The 18,529-nt window shown below is 39.7% G+C and overlaps 1 protein-coding gene across 1 annotated transcript in view; it reads right to left on the bottom strand.

Annotated features, from left to right (window-relative positions):
- Positions 1 to 50: 50 nt before the first annotated feature.
- ATP8B4 (ATPase phospholipid transporting 8B4 (putative)) overlaps positions 51 to 18,529 on the bottom strand; it is a 257,286-nt gene continuing 238,807 nt past the window's right edge. The window contains exons 25-28 of the mRNA XM_055088239.1: positions 11,137 to 11,382; positions 5,518 to 5,656; positions 2,575 to 2,705; positions 51 to 901 (exon numbers count right to left, since the gene is read on the bottom strand). Of these exons, the coding sequence (XP_054944214.1) occupies positions 620 to 901; positions 2,575 to 2,705; positions 5,518 to 5,656; positions 11,137 to 11,382 (798 nt within the window). The 3' untranslated portion in view covers positions 51 to 619. The remainder of the gene's footprint in view (positions 902 to 2,574; positions 2,706 to 5,517; positions 5,657 to 11,136; positions 11,383 to 18,529) is intronic.

Genomic DNA, 18,529 nt, shown 5'->3' with positions numbered 1-18,529 from the left:
CTTTGTCTCTAGACTAGTAGAAAAATGTGGAATACCAACATGTTTTTCTACTCTTCAGGCATGAAGGTGATTTGTTGTCCTGGCTGAATACACAGGTAGGGATCAAGACTGGACAGTGACAAGCTGCTGTAGTCTGGAAGCACCTTAGTGTACAATGTGTACCTTTTAAATCTTAAAAGTGCATCTTGGGAACGGCTGATCTTACATATAAGCGTTAATCTGTCACAAGGATGCTTTTCAGCTGGGATATATACCTTGTGAATGTACCCTTTTATTCACCTGAAGACCCATTCTCTGTATATGCAGATTTACAAGTGTTTCTCCATAAATAAGATAAGACTCTAAAGTACAGACCGACTGGTATCTAGGTTGATAAAAAAAACCTGTGCTGGTATTGTGAGGGTTTTGTCCACCAACTCATGAATTGGACAGTGACCTCTGACCTGGTTTTCAGTAGAGCACATCTCTATTGGATGGCAATGGCCACTGTCTGATACAGATTTAGGTTAAGCGAGGCCATCTGCCCCACCCCTAGCCCCTGATCTTAAACTCTGGAGCCAGCTAATTTTATCTCCAGCCGAAGTGAAAAGATAACTGTGTGGTTCAAATTCATCTTGACTCACAGTTTCACTGTTTTATCCAGGCTAAAGCTGCTCACTGTGTCTGTGGTTTTCTTACATAAATTTTCAATCCAGCTAGTGCTATTATACAGTGTCTTTTCCAGCCCTGATGTTGGGGATGGATTTTTAGCTCGCATATTTTTTCCAGATGTGATAAGCTCTCCATAGCCCTCTTGGTGAGCAAAAGCATATCCAGATCTTCTCGAGCTTGATCTCCGAGTCTGAGGCTTTCGGCTACGCAGGGGTCTTGCCTTCCTTTGAGCCTTCTGCCACTGGCGGATCTGGAGACAAAGGAGAGACCCAGAGTGAGATGAAGCATCCAGATGATAGACTCCACGCAGTGGGCCACTTTGTGAAGTGAAAGCCTTTTCTGTAAAAACAACATCAATGATAACCAAGTGCTCAACTTCACTGCAAAATCAAGTTTTTCACCTAAAAGCCAAGCAATTTTCTACCCAAAAGATTACACTGGATACTGGTTAGTTTTTATCTCTACTGAGAGACTATTAAGCAAACAGGAAGTGTTAAGACAAATTTCATTATTGTCCCCATCTCATACATCCACCTTAAGTGAACAGGAACATACTTTTGTACAGAAAGATTTTCTAATGTGCACCAGCCAAATACAGTCAGTATAAAAATTTACAGACCCATTTGCCCCAAATAAGTCTTTCCTCTCTCTTTTTTAGAGGTTCTCAGGATCCAGTAGTCATTAGTAACTGGACTAAGAGAAAATTTAGAAAATGAGTCACAAAATTTCAAACTCTTGTGGTAGGTCAAAGTACCAAGGGATTTTCAGTGTTTTGATTTCTTTGGGGGTTTTCTGTGGTCTTTTGAAGAGCTCAACATTGTTTGGGTGGGTTTCTAGCATTTCTTTCATTTCCCTATAACGTTGAGGAGGAAGAGATCCAAGGTTTGGTGCTCAGCACCTTGTTCTTTAGGTCAGCTGCTCGATTGCTTGGCTTCTGACTTTCATGTCAGGAGAAAGCCATTAAGCAGAAAATCATGATGTGTATAAACATAGGAAGAAATGAGCATTGTCTTCCTTCAGCTCATCCATCATTTTCTGAGTTTACATCAGAATGAGCTCACAGAGCCAAATGGAAAGGACAAACATAACAGTGGAATCCACGAAACATTTCAGAAGGAATCTCTTGGTACTTTGGCCCCAGAACATGAAGGATTTCATGATAAGGGAATTTCTACCTCAGTTCTTCTCAGCATCATCAGCCTGGTCACTCACCCCCTCAATATTTCCCCCTTCTCAAGCTATAGCTACAAATGTATCTCCTCTTTCTCCTTTTCTCATCTATCTGGGTCCTGACCTAATTTGACATTGTGTTGCTATACTCCTCTTTCCATCAAATACTGAAATATGTTCTGTTAATCCCATGACTTAGGTATTTCTAGAATCTATTCTTTCTGTTTTTCTTCTAACTTTATATTTTCCAATCCAGCTATCATGTTGCTGTTCCCTTTCGTAATCTGTTCAGAAAGTAACCTCTCTCCCATGTTTAACAATCTGCTACTATACTTCTAGAGAAATTTAGAGCCCCTTCACCTCATACTTTGCTTGTCTCTCTTTTACTGTACCCTTTACTTTCCCCGTCAGTAACTTTCCCTCTAGCTTGCCTTTGCCTTGGAGCAAATGTCCAAAATGCTGCCAGCAAGCTTGTTTTTTAAAAGTCAGTCAACTTTTAAAAATATCCAATTTAACTTGTAATTTATGACTCCCCACCCACATTTAGTGTAGACAGTTATCTTCATTGGCACTCCCAGGGCTAGTATGTTCAGTTGTGGGCAGTTCCAGCTTCTGTGATGTGATGCCATGCACCTGTAGGTGTTTGCTGATGGGAAGTTCATTAGCTCTTCTCTGGACTTCTAATCAGGCAGAGGACATGATTCCAAGAGCAAAGAACCAACCCCTCAAGTACCCAGCAGCACTACAACATACCTGATCACTCAGGGTTGGGAATAAATCCACCTTCAAAAATCTGAATACCACCACAGGCATAACTGAAGCCACTGTCGTTAAGAGAATAACAAGCCAGATGCACTTCTGGGTCAAGGAATGTCGTGCATTTCCTATTATTAAAGAAAAATAAACATTGTGATTATAAATAGAACTGAATTATTGAATTAATTGGTTCTTTGTCTATTCCCATAAGGTCTTTTTTGAAAGGGACTTTTGGACTACCTAGGAGAACCACTGGGTATCTTCCCCAGTATATCATATGCTCAGTGGTGATAAGAATGCAAGAATGGTAAGATCACCCTTGAGAACTGCTTCATGGCCTGATCACTAGGGGACTGCCAGCCAGAGCCAAGCATTCTCTGATCCAGGCTCAGTCCAGCTTCACTCATGAAGCAGAATTCTCTCATCCAGCCTCAAAATCCCTCAACTACAAAGCAGCCATTATTTTTAAAGGCACGTTTACCCTTATGGATTCAAACAAAACTATCATATCAAAACTACACAATGTATGTTTTGGATGCAGGTACAATCGCAAATACTGGTCTTCTCAACTGGCTATGTTATAAAAGGTGAGCTGTATCTACTACAGGGTCAACCTTTTAAATTCAGGCAACAGCCCCCAAAAACCTGCCTCAAAGGGACTTACCAATCTCTCTAGTGTTCACTCGGTTATGAAGTACGCAAGGTTCCAAGGAGATCAGAGATGCTCCTGGGTTTGTGAAAAGAGCATTCTCCACACTGGGAAACCACTGATTCAGCCATTCAATATTCTAGTTCAACAGAGTAGTGAAACTCATTTCCAAGCCTGGAGCCAGTTTTCTTATTTTATACTCACACCTTGTATACTGGGATGTTTGTTTAAACAAAGCAATAAGGGTCAGTAAGGCAGTCAGACAAACTATATGGAAGATGTCAACCCTACTTATGTTACCAAAATGAACTGTTGTTCCTGTTGGTTTTCTAGGCATATGATACCTCCAATTATCCAGGTTCCCCTCCCAATGCTATAGTTAACACAATTTTAATGGGCTTTGGGTGTGATGCTTGGCTCCTTATTGGAATGTCTGCATTTTCTGTCTTAGGAGGATAGACTCTGCCTACCAAAGAGCACTTGATTCCATTTGCCTGGGCAGAAACAAACTTGACTCAGTAAATTAAATGTCTTTTTGAGCTCCCTGAAGCTCAGTACCCCCAGGCATGGCTGGAAAAACAAGCATCACTTTAAAACCACACTCCTGCTTGCTGCTGGCTACTAAGGAAAAAAAAATTTTCTTAAACCTCAATGTTGATTTAAGTTTTGAAAAGTCTAATTGGAACCCAGTAATTAATTCCTGGAATGGTATGTGCTTAGAGAGTGGTCCCCACACAAACTACTTTCTCCAGTCGAGGCATTCCTGTCTCATTATGCATGTTCAAATGCTGTCTTAGGACTGGAAGTCTTCTGGTTAATGCACTGAACTTTCAGATTTGGCAACCAAAAAGAAAAGAAAAAACTTAAAAGTAGTTTAAATGGCTCTCTTTTTCCTACTATGTTTATTCTTATTCACAACCATCATGTTTATACATGGTTGGAATCTTTTGATAAAGGATTAACATTACAAATTAAGTAAGAGAGGTACAATTTAAAGATTTCCATGTACACACAGAGGAAGGCAAAAATTGAATACAGTACTCTTAAGCATATACATGCATTTGAATGGAATTGCAATTTCAGGTGCCTTTGGAAATGTATAACTCTATAATTGCTCTTATTTTGCTTTCTACATGAATCAGTCTTCTAAGAATTATTTTTCTAGACTGGATTTCCCAACTAGTGGATGCAAATCTGTCTTGCCTAATCGAGCTCAAGTAGGTTGTCACTATGTATCTCTCTTTTCCACAGTTTGCTGGGATGAACTCAGAAACATCACTGTTACCAACTTATTTCACACACACTAGAGATTTCAAAACTCCTTTAAAAGTCTATTAATAGCCCCACTGTGTAAAGCTCAGTGGCCCTTGCTGGGAATCATTTTGAAATGTGGAGTGCAATGATGATAGTATACTCCAAAGATAGACCAGATATATACTCTTTGTAGAATCATAGAATCTCAGGGGTTTAAGGGATTTTAGGAGGTCTTTTGCTACCCATCTGCTGTTCGATGTCCCCAACCAGTAATCAAGCCACATTTGCTTTAATCATCATCTTCATCATCATCGTGGCTAACATTTACTAAAAAAGTATTATGTACCAGGCTACATGCTAAGCATTTCATATGCATTATGTCATTTAACCCTCACCAATTTCCTATAAAAGTAGGAACTATTAACATCCCCAAGTTTAGAACTGACGACATTAAGGCATGAAAAGGAAAAGAAACTTGCCTAAGGTCACACAGCTTATAAGTGGCAGAGATGACACTTGAACACTGGCTGTCTAACTAACTACAGAGCCTATTCTTGGTGCCACTCATGGACTATGTCCAGCAATTTTTTAAAAGCTCTAAATTATACATTATTTCTTTTCTAAATGCAAATAATTCCACAGGTAAACTTAGGCAGAAATGTTGGTGATAGTGGCATAAAAGGGAAAGCCTGGCATTTCCTTCTCTTTCCTCTATCATACATGAACTTCACAGGTTTTCAGGTATCCCTGACCTATAAGTGCTATGCCTCTTATTTGGAAAGGGACAGTCTACTGCATCTGGGCTGTTAGGAACCTGTAAGCAGCTATCTCAGTGATTCTGCATCTAGTAGGTACAGCAAAACCTAATCTTTTGGAGCTCACTTCAAGCCTGTAAGCCCTCAGATGTCTGGCTCAATCAATTCCTAGAGACAGAATTATTGGTCATCCCTAATCCCACCAAAAAAAGAAAATAAATTACAAAGACAAATAAATGACAAATTGACACTAGGCCCCAGCAAATAGTAGGACTCACTTACCAACAAATGGAAACTGTCTTGGGAAGATGCCAAAGAGGCCATTACTGTGCATGGTAAATAAAATGGAGAAATAAGTGGCAATGCTGCCCCAGACGAAGACATGATTAATGATAGTCCAGTAACTGGTATCCAAGGCTATCTGTAAATAAAGTCAAACACAAGGGAGATTGTTGAGGATTAAAAGAGCATCATTTTACTGAGTAATGTTTCCTCAGAACTGTTCTGTGAGAAGACAGTGGCACCTGTCTAGTTTCCAGCCAACCATAGGCCTTACCACTTTCTGCACAACACAGGGGACTAATGTGACATTTCTGGTAGACAACTGACTTTAGGACTTATATTTGCAAGCCATTATATCTAGCAACATTGAATCAAAAATCAGGAAATAAAATGTTAAACTTCTTTTAAGTGAGAAATAAGAAAGCAGAAAGGTTTCTAATTTCAAAGCTACTTTCCAAATTGCTCTCAAAATTTTTCTATTGGAAAACTATTTTTCATAGTGAGCAAGTGCAACATTTTAAAATCTGTACGTAGGGCTTCCCTGGTGGCACAGTGGTTAAGAAGCCACCTGCCAATGAAGGGGACACGGGTTCGAGCCCTGGTCCAGGAAGATCCCACATGCCGCGGAGCAACTAATCCTGTGCACCACAACTACTGAGCTTGCGCTCTAGAGCCCGTGAGCCATAACTTCTGAGTCCATGAGCCACAACTACTGAAGCCCGTGCACCTAGAGCCCGTGCTCCGCAACAAGAGAAGCCACCACAATGAGAAGCCCGTGCACTGCAAGGAAGAGTAGCCCCCACTCACCACAACGACAGAAAGCCCGCACACAGCAACAAAGACCCAATGCAGCCCCCAAAATAAATAAATTAATTTTTAAAAAACACCTAAAAAAAATCTATACATAGATTTTCATATGACCATTTTGACACAGGTATAATCTGTTTACATCACTATTCTAATTCATTTTGGTTATCATTTCTCTTAAGTTATTCAAATAATGGCAAAGCAAAATCCTTAATCCACTTTTGGCATAAAATTCAGAAGCTGGGGTTCATGGTGATCTGGGAACATGCTCACAAGCCCTTCTCCCTTCCAATAACTTGTTATGGCAGCGCAGCTGCAAAAAAGTAACCTGTTATGGGGAAACCAAGACAGCCACTGGTGAATATGAACACTTGAGTTCTCAGAGGAAAAAAAAAGTAAGTTCTAGCATCCTTATTATTTGCATACCAGAGGCACCAAATGGTCCAAGTGAAGGTTTGCATTTCTAGCACAGTCTGATGCAAGGCCACAGATTTACTGCCTGCCTGAGGGGGCTCTACCTACATAGTAAACAGATTCCTCTCTGCACACGGAGACATACTTCCCCTTCCCACATGATGTTTACTGTCCTTCAAAATGATGCCCCATAAAAAGAATGCTGGCAGCCTTGATGAAACTGCAGGGGTGCTAAAGGGACAGCCTTTACTTTCCTCAAGAGGCCTGAGAACAGAGAGCCCTGCTTTCCATGCCTCAGCAAAGACATGCTGGCTTTCCAGTTCATTTGTCGAGACATTAGACCAAAATCTGCAGCTGTACCTTTCACCACCTGTCAGTTCATCGCCATTAAGAGACACCAGTAGCCTGACCTGTGTGGGTATGAGTAGGCAAAGAAAAATCACAACCAATTTAAGAGGACGCAATTGAAAAAAAAAAACAAGAACAGGTGGCTCCTGTTGAGGCAGAACTAATGGGAAAGACAGACAAGCACTATAACAACAACAAAAAAAGTAATAAGAACTCTTAAGGAGATGCAATTAGATCATAGAAAAACATTCTGGAAGAAATAAAAGCATTATTTCTGAATTTAAAAATTCAGTAGAGAAACCAAACAATAATAGTCACTGATGAGAACTGAATTAATATTCTGGGAAAAACAAATGGAAACAATATCTCATAACAGGGCAAAAACTTGAAGAAATGGGAACCATGCGCAAAAAGATATGAGACACGGATGGCAAATCCATAGATGTCAGATCCATGGGCCCAATATAAGAAATAATGGCATCGTAGAAAGAGGAAAAGAAAGAAAGAAGTAGCAATCAAAGAAATGACAGAGAAAACTGCTCTGGGATAACAAACAGCAAAGATTTTCAGATTGGGAGGGTACTGTAAATTCTAGGAAAAATCAATGAAAGAAGTTATGTTCTGGTGACATTTGTGAAGTCGAAGGATAAAGAACATAAGCTTCTAGACACAGAAGATATTATTTACAAAGGAAAGAGAATCAACTTAATATCAAACTGCTACACTGAAATGGATATAGTGGAAAATCATTTACAAAGTTCCTAAAGAAAAATGCTCTAATTTAAGAATCTTATGCCCATCCAATATATCATTTAGTAAAGATAAAGAAAGATTTGAACACAAAAGTATAACACCTATGTACCCCTTCTGCAGAAATTACTCAAGCTTAGACAGAGAGGAAAGGATGTTAATGCTGCTCTCAAGATGAGCTTATTCATAAAATTCCTGAAACTTATTCTGTGTGTTAAGGACAGCAGTGTCTGATTGAAACCATGATTTCATGATGGATGCCTTAGCTGTGTCAGAGGCTTCCAAGTCACTCCATTATCTCCTCCTCTGCTACAGAATTGAACACAGGGGAACTAGGCATGGAGAGTTCACAAAGCACCCATATGCTTTATTTAGTTGTGAAACAGACAAACAGAACTCCTCTTTGAGTGGAGAAATCTGGTTCTGATTTTGGATGCTACCTGTCTGACTGAATTTTGGACTTCCAAGATGTCAAGTGTTAGATGGCTTTGGTTTGAACTTAATGATACTCACTTAGATGGACCAAGGCATGGCAGAGATGCCATTTAAAAGCAGTATATTTACATCTGATTCATTCAATCTATTAAATATTTATTGAGTCATGAAGAGAAAGTCTGGGGTTTAACAAGATCTTTCATTGGATACAAGAGGCTAAGATTTGTAAAAGACATTGCTTATAGGATAGAAAAAGGACTCACCACAGGCAATTCAAACTCTATAAAAATTAAGCCCTTGATTTATACTTTCCCCTTCAAAACAAACACCCCCCCAAAAAAACACACACACAAAAAAAGACAAAAAACAGAGGTCACATGGCTTAATGTATCCACCCAGAGGTACAGACTTTAATGGATTGGAAAGCTTTTGTAAATTCTAACTCAATATCTAATGGTATTGTCCACCATTTGCATAAAAGAGGAAATAGAAACAAATTCAAGATGCCTGATGAAGATCAATGGATCATCAAAAATCATTCTTACCAGATGGGAATGTAAATTGGTGCAGCCACTATGGAAAATATTATGGAGATTCCTCAAAAAAATTAAAACTAGAGTTGTCATATAATCCAGCAATCCCACTCCTGGGCATGTATCTGGACAAAACTGTAATTTGAAAAGATACATGTACCCCAGTGTTCATAGCAGCACTGTTTACAATAGCCAGGTCATGGAAGCAAGTGTCCATCAACACCAAGTATCCATTGACAGATGAACGAATAAAGAAGATGTGTGTGTGTGTGTGTGTGTGTGTGTGTGTGTGTGTGTGTACACCCCCACAGTGAAATACTACTCAGTCATTAAAAAGAATGAAATAATGCCATTTCTAGCAACATGGATGGACCTAGAGATGATCATACTAAGTGAAGTAAGTCAGAAAGAGAAAGACAAATACCATATGCTATCACTATATGTCAAATCTAAAATATGACACAAATGAACTTATTTACACAACAGACTCACAGACATAGAGATCAGACTTGTGGTTGCCAAGGAGGAGGGGGGTTGGGAGAGGAATGGATTAGGAGTTTGGGATTAGCAGATGCAAACTACAGTAAGTCCCCTACATATGAACCTTCAAGTTGCGAACTTTCAAAGATGCAAACGTGCGTTCACATGTCCAATCACGTAAGTAAGTTCATGTGTCTGGCGTATTGTCACGTGTGTGCATCCTCTACAAGTGGTTGTGCTTTTGTGTACTTTACTGTATAGTACTGTATAAAGTACAGTAGTACAGTATCTTTATTTCAAGCTAGATCTGCAAGAGGACGACTTCATTGAACTCCTTGCTGTGCAACACGAGGAGCTTACTAATGAAGACCTGATGGAATTGGAGGCCCAGAGAAAGGATGAAGAGAGACAAGAGGAAGAAGAAGTAACTGAAGAACCAAAGAGATTCACGATGCAGGAAATGGCAAGGGGTTGTTTTTTATTTGAGGTGACACTGTTAGTTTTTGAGGCACAGGACCTGAATGTAGAATGGTACGTGAAGCTTGCAGCAGCCGTTCAGAATACAGTCCAGTGCTACCATGTCATCTATGACTAGAAAAAAAGAGCCACCACCCAGACATCACTGGACTGTTTTTCCAAGAGGGTAGATAGAATTGAATCCAGCAAGGAAACAGAACCTGTGCCATCAACGTCAGGCATGAGTGAAATTGCAGCTTCCCCTCCGTCCCCTATTGCTGACGATCCTTCAGCTCTACCATCTCACACCTCCTCTCCCTCCTCCAGTCAGTAACTCTTCTCGCCTGTTCCCTCGATGCCAGCCCCTGTATGCCAGCTGTTGTGCTGTACTACTGTACTTTTCAAGGTACTGTATTATAAGATTAAAAATGTTTTCTTTATTTTTTGTGTTTGTTTTTTATGTATTATTTGTGTGAAAAGTATTATAAATCTAATACAGTACAGTACTATATAGCCGATTGTGTTAGTTGGGTACCTAGGCTAACTTTGTTGGACTTAGGAACAAATTGGACTTACGAACCGAACGCACTCTTGGAACAGAACTCGTTTGTATGTAGAGGACTTACTGTATTATATACAGAATGAATAAAGAACAAGGTCCTACTATATAGCACAGGAAACTACATTCAATATCCTGTGATAAGCCATAATGGAAAAGAATATGATATGTATGTGTATAACTGATTCACTTTGTTATAAAGCAGAAACTAACACACCATTGTAAAGCAATTATACTCCAATAAAGATTAAAAAAAAGAATATGAAAAAGAATGTTTATGTATAACAGAATCACTTTGCTGTATACCAGAAACACAACATTGTAAATCAACTATACTACAATAAAATGAATTTTAAAAAAATCATTCCTACCAGGAAAACTTCTATGAATTTGAGATTCGGATGTGCCACATACATAGCATTGAACCTCTTGATAATTCCACAGAAATGTACTGCCAAGTAAACGTTATAACTCACTTTGAAACCTGGAAGTTACTAAGTCTTATAGAAGTCATGGGAAAGTTTCTGTTATCATTGGAAAAATTTTCTTCCAAGAAGAAAGCACAAGGAGGAAGTAGTAGTATAATCATTTCTCTTTACATACAACGCGCAGTCCCAAGAAGTGATTGATTCATTGTGAGGTTTCCACTAACATGGAGGTTATAGACATCCAATGCTAATCTCCTACATCTGGAAATTTATGTTAAAGCTTCCTGTTTTAATCTCGAAATGTGTAGTTAAAAAGAAAACCCCAGTATTCCTTTAAAATTACTGTCAACAAATGAAACAGAATTTTAAAAGGTTTAAAGACATCAAGTTATTTTCACTTGTAGGTTACCTGCACACTGACCACAATGACCAAAGACGTGGCCATGGTCACTGCAAAAGACTGGTAGTCTGCAATGTGCTGTCCATCTTCTCCAGCCACGTTGTAAAAGGCCCCATACGGGATGAAGAAAAGGGCTAATGAGGTGTAGATTCCATGTGCCACGCAGATGAAAAATTTATGCTTGTTAAAAAGTAGATTCAGCTGTCCAGGTTTGTAGAGCTGGGGACAATCCATGCTATTCTGGTCATTAACATCCTGTCAACAGAGAGTTACTTCAGTGGAAGAGGCCTGAGGAGAATTTAGAGATACCCTGAATTTCCTATCTCCAGAAATAGCACATGCATATCTAAGCATGCCCTAATACACACTACTCATTATTTTGTTTTCATTCCCACAGTAACCCAAAGGATAATAAAATGATGCCTATTTTATATAGGGAACTTGAATCTCCAAGAGAGATTCATGAGAGGCCACACAGCTCTTATGGCAGAACCAGAAATTGATTGCACGCAGATATTTGGCTTCAAATTGAAGTTTCTTTCCTGTACTCTCCTGCAGCTGCATTCATGCTCCCAGAATTCTAGTACATCCTGTGCAGCCAGTGGGCCCCAATTAACCCCAGGGGTTAATTGCCAATGCAGTGAGTGGTAGTGACCAGGGGATGTCAACAGAGAGCTCCAGAGTCAGAATTGGCCAACCTGAGTTCCCAACTTTGGGGGAAGCGTGAGCTGGAGAAAGGGAACTGGGAAAGAGGGAACTGAATGTGGGATTCCAGATGGAAGGGAGCTGAGCCTGAAGAGGTGAGTGTTCTACCCAGGGAGGATTCCACGGGCAGTTACCAGGTGTTCAGGACAAAGAATTTAGACGGAATGAGAAGGCGTCATGTCTGGGCCCAACAGAGTCCTGGGAGAAACTAAAGCTGTGTTTCTCTAACTTCATGTACAAACTAATAACCTGGGGTACAGATTATAATTCAGTAGGTTTGGGGTGGGGCCTGAGACTGCATTTCCAACAAGCTCCAAAGCAATGCTGATGACCACACTGTGAGCAGCACAGCCAAACACCCCAGCCAAAAAGTATGGCAAGGACTGACCACTGGCAACATCACAGGATCATGGGTAAGGTGAAACAGGCAAAGAGGGAGCAACATAGGCATGAACTCTGGGAGCAGACCAAGTTCCCCTTCCTGCTTGTGGGATGACCCAGGCCTTGCCAAATGGAATCCCATGAAGAACACTGATGTGTTCTTTGGGAAGTCTAGTTTTGAGATGCTAGTGGGTGCTTCTTTCCCCAGTCCAGTGACTGATAAGGTTATATACATAGACTTTGAAGCCAGACAATCCTGAGTTCAAACCCAAGCTCTGCTGCTTAGCAGGTGTGTAGTCTTGGACCTGTCACTTATAAGCTGTGTGAGCCTCAGTTTCCTCATCTCCAGGAGTACAAACGACAGCATCTCCCTCACAGGATCACTGTCATGATGAAATGGGTACGTATTCAGCAGACTTCTTACCACAGTTCTTGTAATTAAAAAACAGATGCTTCTATAAATAATAACAAAAGAATGATGATAGTAATAGTAACAACAGTAATAGTGTTGCAATCTCAGAGTCAAGTGGCCTACTGCTAGGTTGAGTTCTGTCACATATTGGCCATGTGACAAAGTAACCTGCACTTCTGAGTTTTGGTTTCCTCCTTATAAAATGAGCAGACCCATAGACAGTCACTGAGGCCTTCCAGCATAGCATCCCATGATCTGGAGATCAGTTTAAGTGCCAGAGTTGACAAAGCAGGAAAGGATAGGGGTATACACTCAACTTGATGGCAATAAGGGGCCTTATTATACACACAGTTGACCCTTGAACAACATGGGCTTGAAGTGAGCAGGTTCACTTACACACAGAATTTTTCAATAAATATGTACTATGTGATCCACTGTTGGTTGAAACTGCAGATGCGGAACCATGGATGTGGAGGGCCAACTGTATAACTATAGGAGGATTTTTGACTGCATGGGAATGGGGGCCAAGGTGAGGGGGACCGCTAACCCTTCTCTTGTTTCAAGGATCAACTGTATATTTTTTCTCTATATCTCTTAGCCCTTAGGTTGTTTCCATATTTATTATAAATAATGCTGCAATGAACATAGGAGTGCATATATCTTTTCAAATTAGTGTTTTCACTTTCTTTGAATAAGTACCCAGAAGTGGAATTGCTGGATCACTTGGTAGTTCTATTTTTAATTTTTTGAGGAACCTCCATACTGTTTTCCATTCTGTTCAGATTTTATACTTAATCATAGTTCAGTCTTGGTAGGATGTATGTTTCTAGGAATTTATCCATTTCTTTAAGTTGTCCAATTTGTTGGTGTATAAGTGTTCATATTAGTCTCTTATGATCCTTGTATTTCTGTGGTCAGTTGTAATATCTCCTCTTTTATTTCTGATTTTATTTATTTGAGTCCTCTCTCTTCTTTTCTTGGTGAGTCTACCTAGAGGTTTGTCAATTTTGTTTATCTTTTCAAGGAACCAGCTCTTAGTTTCATTGATCTTCTCTATTGTTTTCTTAGTCTCTATTTCATTTATTTCTGCTCTAATCTTTGTTATTTCCTTCCTTCTACTAACTTTGGGCTGTTTGTTCTTCTTTTTCTAGTTCCTTGAGGTGTACTTTGGGCTTTGTTTGTCCTTCTTTTTCTAGTTCCTTGAGGTGTAAAGGTAGGTTGTTTATCTGAGACATTTCTTGTTTCTTGAGGTAGGCATTTATTACTATGAACTTCCCTCTTAAAACTGCTTTTACTGTATCCCACAAATTTTGGTATGTTATATTTCCATTTTAATTTGTCCCAAGGTGTGTTTAAATTTCCTTTTTGATTTCTTCTTTGACCCACTGGTGTTCAGTAGCATGTCGCTTAATCCCTACATACATGTGAATTTTCCAGTTTTCTTCATGTAATTAATTTCTAGTTTTATACCACTGTGGTTAGAAAGATGCTTGATATGATTTCAATCTCTTAAATTTATTAAAACTTTTTTGTGGCTTAACATATGATCTGTCCTTTAAAATGTTCCATGTGCACTTGAGAAGAATTTGCATTTTGTTGCTTTTGGAGGGAATATTCTATATATATATATATATATATATATATATATATATATATATGTATATACATATATATATATATATATATATATATGTATATACATTGGGTGTATCTGGTATAACATGTCATTTAAGGCCAAAGTTTCTATATTGATTTTCTGCCTGAATGATCTATCCATTGATCTAAGTGCAGTATTAAAGTCCCTTCTATTATTGTACTGCTGTCTATTTCTCACTTTATGTCTGTTAACATTTGTTTTATATATTTAGGTGCTCCTATGTTGAGTGCGTAAATATTTACAAATGTTATATTCTATTGTTGGATTGATTCCTTTATCATTATGTAATGCCCATCTTTGTCTCTTATTAGCCTTTGTTTCAAAGTCTATTTAGTCTTATATAAGTATAGCCACTCCAGCTTTCTTTCGGTTTCCATTTGCATGGAATATCTTTTTCCAGCCCCTCACTTTCAGTTTCTGTGTGTCTGCATCTAAAGTGAGTCTCTTGGAAGCTGCATATAGATGGGTCTTGGGTTTTGTTTTGTTTTGTTTTAATCCATTCAACCACTCTATTTGTTTTGATTAAAGAATTTAGTTCATTTACATTTAAAGTAATTATTGATAGGTAGGTACTTATTGCAATTTTGTTAATTGTTTTCTGGCTATTTTTGTCATTCCTTTCTGTTCCTTTCTTCTTCTCTTGCTCTCTTCCTTTGTGGTTTGATGACTTTCTTTAGTGATATGCTTATATTTCTTTATACTTTGTGTATTTACTATAGGTTTTTGCTTTGTGGTAATACAAGGCTTATAAATAATACCATATCTATAATAGTCTATTTCAGTTGATAACTGCTTAAGTTTGATTCCATTCTAAAGCTCAACATTTTTACTCTCCCCCCACATTTTATGTTTTTGATATCATATTTTACATCTTTTTATCTTGTGTATTACTTAACTAGTTATTGTAATCATAGTTAGCTTTACTACTTTTGTCTTTTAATATTCATACTAGCTTTATAAGTGATTAAACCACTACCTTTACTATATACAGTTGACCCTTGAACAACACAGGGTTAAGGGCAACAATGCTCACACAGTCAAAAATCTGAATATAACTTTATGGTCGGCCCTCCATATTTATGGTTCCACATCCGTATATTCACCCAACTGTGGATTGTGTATCCACACAGTTCAAAATTGTTTTGTTCAAATCTCTTGACTGAGATTTATTCCTTCACATGTTTTCTTGTTACTAATTACCACCTTTCTTTTCAGATTAAAGAAGCCCCTTTAACATTTCTCATAAAGCTGGCTTAGTAGTGATGAATTCCTCTATCTTTTGCTTGTCTGAAAAACTCTTTCTCTCTCCTTCAATTCTGAATGATAACCTTGCCAGGTATAATATTCTTGGTGAAAGTTCTACCTTTCAACTTTGAATATATCATGTCACTCCCTTTTGGCCTGCAAGGTTTCTGCTGAAAAAAATCTGCTGATAGTCTTATGGGGGTTGACTTGTATATAATAAGTTGTTTTTCTCTTGCTGCTTTTAATATTATTTCTTTGTCTTTAACTTTTGACAGTTTGATTACAAAGTGTTTTTCAGTGGATCTCTTTGGGTTCATCTTATTTGGAACTCTCTGAGCTTCCTGGATGTCTGTTTCCTTCCCAGGTTGGGGAAGTTTTCAGTCATTATTTCTACAAATACAATTTCTGCTCCTTTCTCTCTCTCTTCCCCTTCTGAGACCCATATAATGTGAATGTTGGTCTGTTTGATGTTGTCCTGTAAGTTCCTTAAGCTATCTTCACTTATTTTCATCCTTTTTTTTTTTTTGCTGCTCTGATTGGGTGAGTTCCTGTCTTCGAGTTGACTGATCCTTCCTAATGTTTCAACTAGTCTGTTGTTGAACTCCTGTAGTGTATTAATCAGTTCAGCTCTTGTATTCTTCAGCTCTATGACTTCTATTTGGTATTTTCTTATATTTTTCATCTTTTTGTTGAAGTTATTGTGTTCATGCATTCTTCTCCCTCTTTAAGATCTTCTCTCTCTTTAAGATCATTGCTATTCTCTGTTTCTTCATTTTGTTTGACTCTCTGTGTTTGTTTTCATACAGCTGACAAAACAAACACTTCTCCCTGTCTCCAAGAGTGGCCTCATGTAGGAAATAAACCTTATTGTTCAACCCTGCCCCAGCTCTTTGTTGTCTCTCAAACCTTCATGCTTGTTCAAACAGCCTATTATATTTTTAACAGCTCTCAGTAGTTGAGCATGTGCCAAGACATGTCAGTGTCAGGGTCAGATTACAGCACCTAGATTCAGGCTGATTGGAATCTAGACCCTCAAGCAGCAATTTTTAAAACCATGCAAATATATACCTGTGGGACTGCAAGAATGAGCCTCGCTGGCCGCGAGAACCAGGCAATCTAGGAGGTTCCCTATGCAGCAGTCACAAAAGTCAGGGCTCCAGACTAATGCATAAGCTCTTTTCTGGAGCAAGCACAGGGAACAGTCCAAGACGGCATCCACAGCTTACATTCCTTGAGAGCAGCTTCCTCAGCCACTAGGAGTGTGCCAAACCTGAAGCCTGTCCCTCAGGCTGAAGCTCCAGGACAAACAAAGAGTTCCTTTTTCCAGAAAGACGGGGAGTGTGTTTCAGTCTGCTGTCTGTGCAGTGCCCTGGGGGTAGCCTGCCAAGAACCAACTCTTCATTTGCTACTGTTTCATGGGACCCAAGAACGCAATCCCCCAGCCACAAGAGCCAGGTGATCAAGTGGTATCCCCTGGGCAGCAGCTACAAGAACCAGGGCACCAGACACATGTGAAGCTCCTCTCCAGGAGACACTGGAGCTCTGGAATGTGGCATAGGGAGAGCATGAAGATACTGCCTGCCCTCTGAGGTCTCTGGAAAGGATGACAGTTAGCCCCTACATGCATGTTTAATTAGACGGCTGCCCCTCGGGCCTCAGCTATAATGATTAGCTAATAGGCCTCCTTCACAGAAAGACTGAGCTCCTGAGTCTGTTGCCTCTTGCTCTGCTCTGGGAGGGGTGGTAGATATTTAAGAACTCTCTCTCCACTGGTTACAATCCTGTGAGACCCATGAGTGTAAGCCCTACTGGCCACCAGAGCCAGATGATGTAGAAGTGTTCCCTGGCAGCAGCCGTAAAAATCAGGACACCAGATAGGAATATGAGCTCCTTTCTGGGTAACGCCGATTACTATAGTCCCATGGGACCAGGAATGCAAGTTCCCCCGGCCTCCAGAGCCAGGCAGTCAAGAGGTGTCCCCTGGACAGCAGCCACAAAAATAGGGGCACCAGACACATGTAACAGCTCCCTTTCAGGAGATACTGGTGCTCTGGAGTATGGCAAAGGGAGAGTACAAGGATGGCGCCCACCAGTCTCTGTACCTGGAGTGTGTTCCATTGGGCTCCTAGATGTGTGTGTTAAATAAGATGCCGTCCCCCAGGCTGATGATTTAATATAAGCTGGTGAGCCTCCATCACTGGGCGTGATCTGCTGCCCCTGAGCTGGGCCCAAGGAGCAAGTGGGTCTCAGCACAGGGGCCCACTCAGAGCCATTTCTTAGATCGCTTCAGTCTTGTGGGTCTTGGGACATGAGCCTCATTGGTTTTAGGAGGTTCATCTCTCAGTTGCAGGTGCAGGTCTTAAATGTTAAGGTGCCCAATATGGGGTGCACACCCTTCACTCCTACGGGAGAAGCTTCAGGTTTTGAGTTTTCTCCCTGTTGAGGATTGTCATGCTGAGGGCGGGAGTGGGGTTTATGGTGACGTTGTGTGCCAGCCTCTCCAACCGGCTTCCATGTGGTTTTCTTCAGCCAGCCTTTAGGGTTTTTTAAGAGAACATTTTTCCTTCTGTAGCTGTAGACCCACTGTGTCCATAGGAAGAGGTGAGTTCAGGATCTTCCTATAACACCATCTTGAATTCTCCCCTTATTATATATTTTTTCAAATTGCACAATAACCATCCTTTCCCAGAAATTGTTTTATTTTTAATATTTTACTCCACATTCTGGGCAGCTACAAAGTACCAAGGAAAGGAACACTTGTAAACATGGACACTTGGAAATGAATGAGCTTAATCCCTTACATCTAAGGTCTTCAAGAGTTCATTACTTTTGTAGAATTTCACAAAATATGTTGTTCACAAACTTCCCTTTTTACATACAAGAAGTGAGGCTTACAACTGACTACAAAGCCTCAGAATGGAAGAGTAGAGTGAGCTCATAATGCGAAGATTTATATTTTGCAATAGATGGCTTTGGGCCAGAAAATGAGGCCTAGCAAATGG

This window comes from Physeter macrocephalus, chromosome 11, assembly GCF_002837175.3.
Source record: "Physeter macrocephalus isolate SW-GA chromosome 11, ASM283717v5, whole genome shotgun sequence".
Classification (NCBI taxonomy): Eukaryota; Metazoa; Chordata; class Mammalia; order Artiodactyla; family Physeteridae; genus Physeter; species Physeter macrocephalus.
Note: the sequence above shows the minus strand (reverse complement) of the source record. Positions and strands in the feature narration are given on the sequence as shown.